Here is a 10,941-nt window from a genome sequence, read left to right as displayed (position 1 = left end):
TAACCACTTTGGTAATCATGACTTGAATTCATAATTATCAAGGTGGAAGGTGACAACATTTATCAAAGAAATACAATGAAACCTATTGAAAAGTATATACTTTATAAACAAAGCTGCCGTATGATTTAACAAATTCGATGCCTAAACTTTTATTCAGAAATAATTCCTAGGGCTTTAGTAGTACCTTCTTGTCTGCAGACACCAGGGTAAAGAAGCCTCATGTTCCGAATGTCTCTCCTGCAAGCAAAGTAGTCCATGAAGCATTTGTTGAAATATGTCTTTCCGTCCATCCCGCACACGGGATCGTAAGTCATATCACATGAATGTTTCCGACATTTCCTTCTCTTCCGCCTCCCTTTCAAGAAAAGAAACATATAATATATATCCTAAGATCTGAAATTGTTATAATGTTGCTTGATTTAATCCGTAGTTTAGGTTTATAAACGTCAATGTGCATTTTTTAAACGTTAATTATTACATGACATGTCTTAGTATGATCTAAAATATATGAATTGTAATGATTCGCATTCTGTTTAAATATTTAATGTAGACCACTAATGAAATATTACGTGACTATGATAACATAAGTTGTCGGATTGCTCTAACAAATCAAACTCAACGGCAACTTCTAATATATTGTCATTTCTAACAAAATCATATCAGTATGACCGTCCTTAATTTACAATGATGAATTTCATTACTTAATTAAAATTGTAACCATCAGTCAACCAAGCCTTTATTGAATAAACCATTGTGATAATCAAAGTTGTGGTTGCAAAAGTAATACAGAACAATGGTATAGGTAAAAATAAGACCAATCTTTAAACCTCACCTTTGAATTCACATTCCCCTTTATGTATCGGAGATGCAAGATTTGGATCGTTTTCTATGCAGGCTGTGATCTGTAATATACCTTGGTTGACATACGTTTTACCATCTCGCCCACATACTGGTCTGTATTTTCCTTGGTAATCCAGAGAACATCTTCCCGCCAAACCTAAACCATAGACAATCAGATAGCATTCAACTTTATATCAGTTCTCTGATAATTACAGTGATTGCTTGAAATCAAATCTTTCAGTCGTTAAAAACTGATAATGTAGAAACCAGAAAGAATAATTGAACTACCCAAATAAAAAGAAAAAAAGGAAAATGTTATATTTTTACCTTTTCTATTCACAAGTATTATGACGAGAATAATTTCAAAATTTCAAAGAAACTTTTTTTTTCATGGAAAAGATCATCAACAAAATGGGCTCATGCAATTATCAATCATGTGAAATGTTTTTATTTTCTGTTTGGTAAACGGAAAATGCTAATTTGAATTTCTCTTGTTTAAACCTCATTTCCCCATGTCATGTGTCATTGCCTTAAAAATATGGTCTATATAAAATAGGCCTACATTTCAATACTTTGGAAGTATTTTCTCATTTCGTCATTGGTTAAGCCCAAAATAATGAAAGTCAAATGAAAACGTTTTTTAATCGATGAATCTTCTATGGTACAGTACCTTCTTGATCACAATATCCAGTATCAATTTTAACTAAAGACGGGTTTCTTGATTCACATGCCATAGCTTCCAGTAAGCATGGGTTGTCATAACTTCTTCCATCACTGCCGCAGACAGGGGATACTATGTCAGGACACTCTCTTGGGCATTCTTCTACCGGTACTGCAAGAGTGAAAGAAAGATTGAAAAAAAAAATGTTACGTGCAATGGAGTATAAATTTATATTCCACCCCTTTCTTATTTCTTTTTCTTATCATGCTAGTAGGGAAAAGGGTAAAGGTAAAAATTATTTAACCTGTACCGCCAGCTAATAATTAGAGCTGGCTACCCTTAACAGGTGAGATATTATCATTATAATTACAAAAAAGGGAAAAAAAGGGGTGATATTGTTCATAGTAAATAACATCATCATATTTTGTAATTAACCAATTATTTGTATAATGATATATATTTAATCTACAAGACTGTTGAGAATACATTGACTTACGTACTACGGGATGTCGTATTCTACATCTTCCCTGGTAAGCAATAGTCAGGTTAGGATCTTTTCTGTGGCATTTTATGGAGAACAAAACGCATATGCTGTAGTAAGTTTCCCCATCGGAACCACAGACCGGTGCGTAGTATCGTGTACATCTTCTGAAACAGGGATCATTCGCTGGTCAAGAGAGAGAGAGGAAAAAATAGCAAACTATATTTCTGTTTCACATCTCTTAATTTCTTTGTGAAATATCAGTTGGTTTAAGTGTACTGTTAGGTATGCTGCTGTTATGGAAAAGAGTAATTGGAATGATGGAGGGTTTGGTAAAAATAACTATGAAAATGGGAAACCATTTCTTATTAAAGGCACAAGCAATGGTTTAAACAACGTTAAATTGACGATTGGTGACAAATCGGTAAAAACATGTATAGCTAATTAAAAAAAACATGAAGAATCAAATATGATGTGGTACATTCGCAAGTATGAAATATCAAGTTTTATAACATATATATACTTTTGATTATTCTCAAATAAATTATTTATCATGAAGTAGTAAGTGTAAGAAACAAACGTGATAGTGCATGACCGTCTAAGTAATACTATGTATTCAATATTGCATTTGACTGGGCTTGATACAGAAGGTTTGATTTAAAGTCAGGATAAAAAAAAACATCGATTGATTAAAAAATCACTGACGGGTGTTGGGTATGGCAATACTTACGATCATAGTGGAATGGGTCGTAGGCTTTAACAATGGATAGGCAGCAAAATAATATACAGAGGAGCGCCCACACCCGGTCCGCATCCATGACACCTGGAGAAAACAATATGGTTCAAAGTGGAATCAGCAAAGAAAGTTTAAATCAGGTGGAATTTTACCATTCATACATATAAGAGATTAAAGCAGATTCTAACCAATAGCCCCATCTCGAGTCCTCAACTACTCATACCTGGCCATTTTCCTGACCCATAATGCTAGTGTAGTCTAGTAATATAGACCCATTTCAATGATAACAATTTTAATCAACTACTCAATACATTTATACCGCAATAATCATGTTACCGCGTAGCAAAACAATTACTTTTCCTCTCAAAACATTTTAGTTTCTCTATACAAACACAATTGTAGGTCAATTTATTCTCTGTAATATAAGCTGATATCTGAAAACGTATATTATTTTGTATTTATAGCACACAGTCAATGAGAGCCCACACACAGTTCACTCTTCCTTTAATAGCAGGAAGGTAATAGAGAAAGTGGCAGATATAAAGATGGCTTTAAAATTAATATTGTATGAGTATAGAAATGTAAACATGTAAGGATCTGGGTGGAATTATAAAATTATGATATTTTGTTATTGTCCTTTTTCCTATGTTATTCAAAATATTAGACAAATCAAAGGGTTACCAATTCCATATCCTTTCCAAACCAATTTCCATAATTCCAATAATGTATACCGACAAAGCACTGCATTCAGTCTTTGATGAGTTTTGAAACTAATTTCAACTTGAAAATATCTCTAAAAAAACATGGAAATTATGAATTATTATTGGATATGTCATTAAGGCCTATTATTCGCTTATCGCTTAGGATTCGTTATGATAGTATCTTTATTATAGTAATGTTTTACACTATCAATAGTTTTATTGTTAGTAGTAGGTGTAGTATCATTATTATTGTCATAAGCCTTACCTTTATTTTTCATCATCATCAACATCCTCTTCCTCTTAATCGTTATTAATAATGTTTTATTGTCAGTAGTATATAGGAGTAATAATAGTAGCAGTAGTAGCAGCAGCAGCAGCAGCAGAAGTAGTAGTAGTAGTAGTAGTAGGAGTAGTAGTAGTAGTAGTAGTAGTAGTAGTAGTAGTAGTAGTAGTAGTAGTAGTAGAATTAGTAGTCGTCGTCGTAGTAGTAGTAGAAGTAGTAGTAGCAGTAGTAGTAGTAGTAGTAGTAGTAGTAGTAGTAGTAGTAGTAGTAGTGTAGTAGTAGTAGTAGTAGTAGTAGTAGTAGTAGTAGTAGTAGTAGTAGTAGAAGTAGTAGTAGTAGTAGTAGTAGTATCATTTTTATCAATATCCTTATCCACATGATTATCATTATTTTTGTTTCCGTTATTATTAGTGCGGAAGTTGTTCCGTAAATACAAACTTCGTCAATTTAGACCTTAGATTCATTCTTGGTTTTAAACTTGACGACAGACTTTATGGGCGAGGGTTATTCCAATCTGAGACTTGTCACTGAAATAATTTCATCTCAAAGATAACCTATGTCTGAACCTCTAAATAGTACAAGTGATGATGTTGCGTTTAAGTTGATCTAGACTAGATGAAACTCCCTATCGCTTTTCAGTGTCGTCAGCTCACAATCAGCCCACGCCTATAATTCTATTACGAATATTAATCTAAGCTCTGTCAACAGTTTTATCCGTTTGACAATCACTTCGACACGACAGAATATATCAAATATGGGACAATTCAGTTTAAACGCATGCACTTCGTAAAATCCTTATTTTCTAAAACCTCTCGTCACCCACTTGTACCCCCAACACATCTGTATGTACGTTTGGAAAGATCTAGGAAAGATTTTTTACTTCGGGCGTGTTCTGCCATGTCCACTAATTTATTTTTACTTTTTTCATCTCTCTCCTCTCAATTTCTCTCCATTAAACTACATATTTTCTCTCGTTGTCTCTCACTTATTCTGTTCTTTTCTATTCCTCTTTCTTTCTCGCACACACCCACACGGTAAATTGCCAATTCGTCCACTGCCAACTCGTCCACTCACATGATCTACCTTCATTTAGTCTAATGCCATTCTGTCCATCAACGTTTCGTCTAACAACCATTTGGTCCAATAACCATTTGGTCCAATCATCACTTCGTTTAATCAACATTTCGTCTATTCCCATTTCGTCTAATAACCAGTTGGTCTAATATCCATTTTCTTTTCATTCATTTTGCGCAATTCACGCTTTAGTATAATCAGACCAAATGGTATATGGACTAAATGGCTATTAATTGGACCAACTGATTATTAGACGGAATGGCATTAGACTAAATGAAAGTAGACCATGTGGTGAGTAGACGAACTTATGATAGACCAAATGGTAGTACACGAATTGGCTATTGGACAAATTGGCATTAGACGAATCCATCATATGCATTTCCTTCTCCCAAAGCACATGTTTTCATATAGAGTGATTAAAACATACATTCATCAAATTTATAATAAAAACAACTGATGTAGTGTGTTGATTTCTACCTTATTGTAACAAGTTTTAAAATCTAATGAAGATTACAGGACAATACAATATAATTGTTTCAGTTAAATTCTTGCAGTTAAAGTTGAACTCTGTATTTCCTGATTTGATAATAATAATAATGATAATAATAATAACAATAATAGCAATAATTATAACAAAACTTGTGACTTATAAAGCGCCAAATCCACTGTGTAGGCTATACAGTGCTCAAGGCGCACAAGAAGTAAAAAGAAAGGTTTTAAGAACATTTTTGAAAGACTCAACAGTATTGTATTTGTATGTAATAAATAGGTAGAGAGAGAGCACTTTTGATCGAAGTTGGTACGAAAATTGAACGGGGAATCAAAATGTACCCAGGGGCGAGGCTAGTATATTCCCATCACTGATTTGAAGAGGATACTCGGATAATCCAAGTGCTGAAAATCGACCCAGATCCGGTTCAAGATTCAACCTTTATCCCAAATTCGTTTAACGAACCGTTTCCTCATGTAGACATCACTTTGATCTATATTAAACCATAACCCATATTCTCTGTATACCAGAACAGATCAAGGGTTCAAAATATTTTCATGAATCCGAATCGCATCAAAACCATGTTAAATATTCCCAAATCAGGCTGATTACCGATGCTCATGTGTTCAGTACTAGGTATCACCACTTTCCTAGAAATGTTATTTGTCAGCACATACTATACCACTCATCTGAACACTCGTGCAAATGGAAATAATGACTTAAACTAAAATAAAGCTTGTTAGCGCAAGTTTATAAGTAAACTGACTTTAATCAAACGAAGGAGAGCAACGGCATGGTCTTGGACACCCGATTGATTGGCCATGATTCCCCTTCTCACAGACCTTGGCAAATTGGAGAGCGCTCTTTATATTTGCCATCAAATTCTGTAATACAGAATTGTGTCCTGTATAAAAGGGTCCTTAAATTATTAAAATGTATGTCCTGCAGTTATGTTAGTGTGAGTGGGATAGAAACCAGAGATATCAATAATATTCTCACCCAATTCAAAATGATCTTGGAGTTCCCAAAATCCCGTCATTAATTTCTTAAAGCTTATTACAATTATGTACCTTCATTCCGAATTTTAATTCTTCCAGGAAAGAACCTGAAATGAACTCGGTCATGTTATGTGTTGACAAATTCTTTGTCGGAAGCAGTGAAAACTAATAAACATGTAATTATTTTATTCTGTGTTTATAACAAATTCAAAATATATAGATCGTGCATAAAAAAGGGTCAGTTAACAAATTAGGTAAATTATATGATATGACTAATAAAGATTTAGTTAAGACAGGCGTATTCAACTTAGGGTGGGAGGCTGATTATATCCACCCATTTAAGTCCGTCATCTCGATGTGAAAGAAAATCATCGTATCCCTTAAAATCGTTGGGGATGTGCGTCGTTATAGCAAAGACTTTACTTTAGATTCATTTCTGTAAAACTATATCGCAAAGGTGCTTGACGTGGACGCGCCATTTTGTGGGGATTACCTCGTGAGAAATATATGTCGTGTTGGTACGCCTAAATGACATAGCAGAAAATATAAATGCTCTGATTGATGAAGGTCTAAATTGATAGACGCCCAATTTCTAAAAATTAGAACACATTATATGAACACATGCAGTTTGTGCATGAAATATGAAAACGAAGTCCCGCCCTTTCATAAGTTTTCTGTTCGTCTATTGAAATGTTTCCACGAAATTAAAAATTAAAAAGATAATGTATAAAGGGACAATTATATAATCACGAGTAGCTAGGTTATTTGCATGTTATAAGCCGGGCTCAAATTATTCGAATGGAAACTACCTCTCGAAATTTCGCTGAAATATATGGACCGTTTCAACGCTCGATTTGTCACTATTTTTATTTAGTGTGTCCGATGTAAAATTTAAAGAACACATTTGATGGTCTTTATAGCTTTGTATTTAAAAGTACCACAGGTGAATTCCTATAAGGTCCAAATTCCGAATTAAAAATTGAATTCTCCTGCAATTAAAATATCCTTTGTAGGCTACGTTATTTATTTCATTACATCACTCTTGTCAACACTTGTAAATGATTATGTAATAATTGTGAAACTTAGTAAAATCAAACTAAAACTTTAAAAAGAACCAGTAGAAGATGATATACATAACCTTCTTTCACTATGGTGATGGACCGTTTTACGTTAGAATGTAGTTCAAAGGCCTTTATGCCCTCAACCGAAGTTCAAGGTTGTAATCATTATTCGGGTTATGATGTTAATAATTTGATTAGGGTATAGGGTACTAACCGCGAACGAACCATAAACCGTACAAGTAGAATAGCCACATAGCTGAAGTTTTGATAATACACCTGGATTGAATATCTCCCGTTACAATTAATGTTGTTCATATTCCTTTGCACTTGACTTGCATTGCCCACGTGGTCAAACCATATATCAACAAGTTGAGGACAGAAGAGTCAAGTGCATTGGTGTACAAACCTGACACATTTATACAAATTAGCGTGTTTCCTATAGTTTGGGAAAGTATGTTGCATCCTGTACATGAACTCATGAATTATCATATTATGCGGAGGGGACTGATATATGTTCATATTGGTCCGAGGCTATAGGCCTATCCATCTCTGTTCGACAATTCATTTAGGTATAAATATGCCATTGCTGCAATTGTAGCAGTTAATCAACATCAAAGTATCCATGAAAGCCTAATGATTATTTGAGCGACGATTTGTTTTTTTTCTGCGTAAGGAAACATTGTGTGTAAATATTTAGGAGTGAAGGCTACGTATGACTTTACCTATACGTATATTGCATAATATAGGCATGAAGGAGGTAAATTGCCAATTCGTCTACTGCCGACTCGTACATTCCCCCACATGGTCAACCTTCAGTCTAATGTCATTCCGTCAATCAACACTTCGTCTAACAACCATTTGGTCCAATCATCACTTCGTCTGTGACCATTTTGTCTCATAATCAGTTGGTCTAATATCCATTTTATTTTCATTTATTTCACCATATTAACACTTAGTCCAATTAGACAGAATGGTATATGGACTAAATGACTATTGGACCAACTGGTTATTAGACGAAATGATGAATGGACGAAATTGCAATTAGACCATGTGGATAATGGAAGAACTGATAGTAGACGAGTTGGCAGTTGGACGTATTGGTAGTAGACCAATTGAAAATAAACCCTGAAGGATGTCAAAAGTTTATTCCATTTTTTAATTCCTTTGGGAACTGATATCGCATCTCCAATAATCTCGATAACAATGACACAAAACAAATTTTGCACTGAGGAACATGATGTTCCTGGGCAATTTCCATCTCTACATACATTACATCGTGCGATTATAATAATTCCTTAAATCTCCCTTAGCTGTTCATACCCTAAAGTCCATCATAATTTTTAGCGTAACTTTACGCATAATAATATAACAAAATCTCAAATAAAACCGAGTTACCTTTCTTGCAAGACGGGTCGCATATCAGTCACACATCAGTCATCGGGTAATGTTGGGAATGCCGTCTGCAACAACGAAACAAACAGATTCACATCAATTATCATCGTTTCCTTCTCATCAAACACCTCAGATTTCTACAATGTTGAGATTAATGACTGTTATTGACGAGTTCTGACACTGCTCATTGATCGTGAACTCGTGATGCTATAATACGACAGATTAAAGTTATTCTAAAATGACGTGAGCATGCATGGGCGTGTCATCATCTCTTGAAGTCTGAAGTCATGACTTGTCTGTTGATGCTGGATGTCAAACTCTGTTCTTCTTTACTTCGCAGATGAAACTGAAAGATTTAGTTAAGACAGGCGTATCGAGGGGTATTTAGGATTCAATATTATTAAATCAAGATCCTAGTTAGTTCATCTTTGTCAACTTGATGGCAATTATACCATTAAATCCCTTTGCTGTTAAAAAAAGCTTAACAATAGGCCTATTGTTTTTAGTTTTGAAACATCTTAAAAATTAATTTTGAAGGTGGCAATAAAGAACAGTTAACAAAAATTAGTGAGCATTGTAGTCTTAAAGTCGTATATTGATGAATGATTTAGTATATCGTCTTCTTTAAGGGAAACAATATTATGGTACACAAATGTTCATTATGGGCCCTACTTACTTTCATATACATTATCTTAACATATTTAAAAATCACAACCCAATCATGAATGCATGGTCATCACTGCAGAAGACAGTCCAGACTCGTGGCGGATGACTTGTTATCAAAAAGCAATGAACTTTATTAAGTAATTTCCTAAGGTAATTTGCAGTCTACTGTCATCTACTGTTCTGACAAATGCGGAAAAGGGTATCCAACAATTAGGGATTACAGGGCCTACTTTGACGGTGTAGGATTACCCCGATGTGTTGAGTGGACCAATAATTCATAGTATCCTGCAAAGCTGAAGTGAGAAAAAAATGATAAAAACACCTGATGGTTACTGCTCAGATCTAGTCATTGTTTTGTCCGAAGACTCACGATTTAAAGAAAATTTTCATCGATTGGAGATAATCATATATATTATATAAGCTTCAATATAAGCTTCTATCACCATCAATTCGGAAGTTTCCCTTGTCCATTACAAGACGTCGCGTGGCACACTGGTCACTTGACTTGAGAACATGCAGGAGTGTGCAAATGGTTCGCCCGTAAGAGCTTGACCACAGAAAGATATTTCATAAAACATACAGTATGTTAACATATTACTAAAAAGAGAAGGCTAATGGATTAACCCTAACAGTGACCTCTTCACTGTCTGTTTTCATTTTTACTTTAATGTAAACGATATACGTTCAGATGGCAATAATCTATAAGCATTCCCCGGGTCTTTGCAAATGACTTCAATTTGTCTAAAGTTGAAATCAAGTGGGTGAAATTAGGGACAAGGCCATGGAATATAGGTTTGAAACTGGAATGATTAATTAACAGAAGACGGAATAGTCTAAGATAAGACAGGAAAATTGAGTAAATTGCTAAACGATGCAATCTGTTTGACGATACCTCATCTATGCACGGTAATTACCTTACAGACTGAAAATAAAAACTCAAGAAACAAACAAACTTTCAAGCGGTTCCAGTATTACAGTGGAAATATATTTTTATAGTATGAATGAATTCTTGTTTAGTCAGATTTCCCAATTTCAGAATTTTAATTTCTATGAATTACATTAAATGTAACTCGCCAACAACAACAATTATATATTTTGTTTTCGACTTTTATTCTGTTTCAAAGTGACTAAGGGCCTTTCCACACGTGAATCTTGAATCGTCATTGTAATGATGATCGCAATTCGTCTTTAGAATCATTGGACCTTTCACACGGAAAATTCGAACCGTAATTTGAGTGAAACTTAATTGGAATTAACCTCCGAAGTAGAATTTGAATTCGTGATTGTGATTAGCATTCGTGATTCTAGTTTGGTTTCACACGTGCTAAAAATTCGTCATTAGCCTTATTTTCACTGGAAGAATCATTCAAATTACGATTTTTTACCGTGTGAAAGGGCGGTTATATATATATATATATATATATATATATATATATATAGGCGTAAATAATTCAAGCATTGACGCTAGACGTAGCTTCCAAATATCTCATTTATTGCTTTCGGCCAGTAGGGCCTTCATCAGGCCTATAATGCATTGAAACAAACAAAATAGAACAAA

At 34.3% G+C, this 10,941-nt stretch overlaps 1 protein-coding gene across 1 annotated transcript in view; it reads right to left on the bottom strand.

Annotated features, from left to right (window-relative positions):
• LOC129255648 (mucin-17-like) overlaps positions 1 to 8,806 on the bottom strand; it is a 30,759-nt gene extending 21,953 nt beyond the window's left edge. The window contains exons 1-6 of the mRNA XM_064096963.1: positions 8,721 to 8,806; positions 2,713 to 2,805; positions 1,998 to 2,168; positions 1,511 to 1,672; positions 833 to 997; positions 185 to 355 (exon numbers count right to left, since the gene is read on the bottom strand). Coding sequence (XP_063953033.1) covers positions 185 to 355; positions 833 to 997; positions 1,511 to 1,672; positions 1,998 to 2,168; positions 2,713 to 2,800 — 757 coding nt within the window. The 5' untranslated portion in view covers positions 2,801 to 2,805; positions 8,721 to 8,806. The remainder of the gene's footprint in view (positions 1 to 184; positions 356 to 832; positions 998 to 1,510; positions 1,673 to 1,997; positions 2,169 to 2,712; positions 2,806 to 8,720) is intronic.
• Between the last annotated feature and the right edge of the window lie 2,135 nt (positions 8,807 to 10,941).

This window comes from Lytechinus pictus, chromosome 3 (genome assembly GCF_037042905.1).
Source record: "Lytechinus pictus isolate F3 Inbred chromosome 3, Lp3.0, whole genome shotgun sequence".
NCBI classification, from domain to species: domain Eukaryota; kingdom Metazoa; phylum Echinodermata; class Echinoidea; order Temnopleuroida; family Toxopneustidae; genus Lytechinus; species Lytechinus pictus.
The sequence above is the reverse complement of the archived record's forward strand: the minus strand, read 5'-3'. Positions and strand labels throughout refer to the sequence as shown.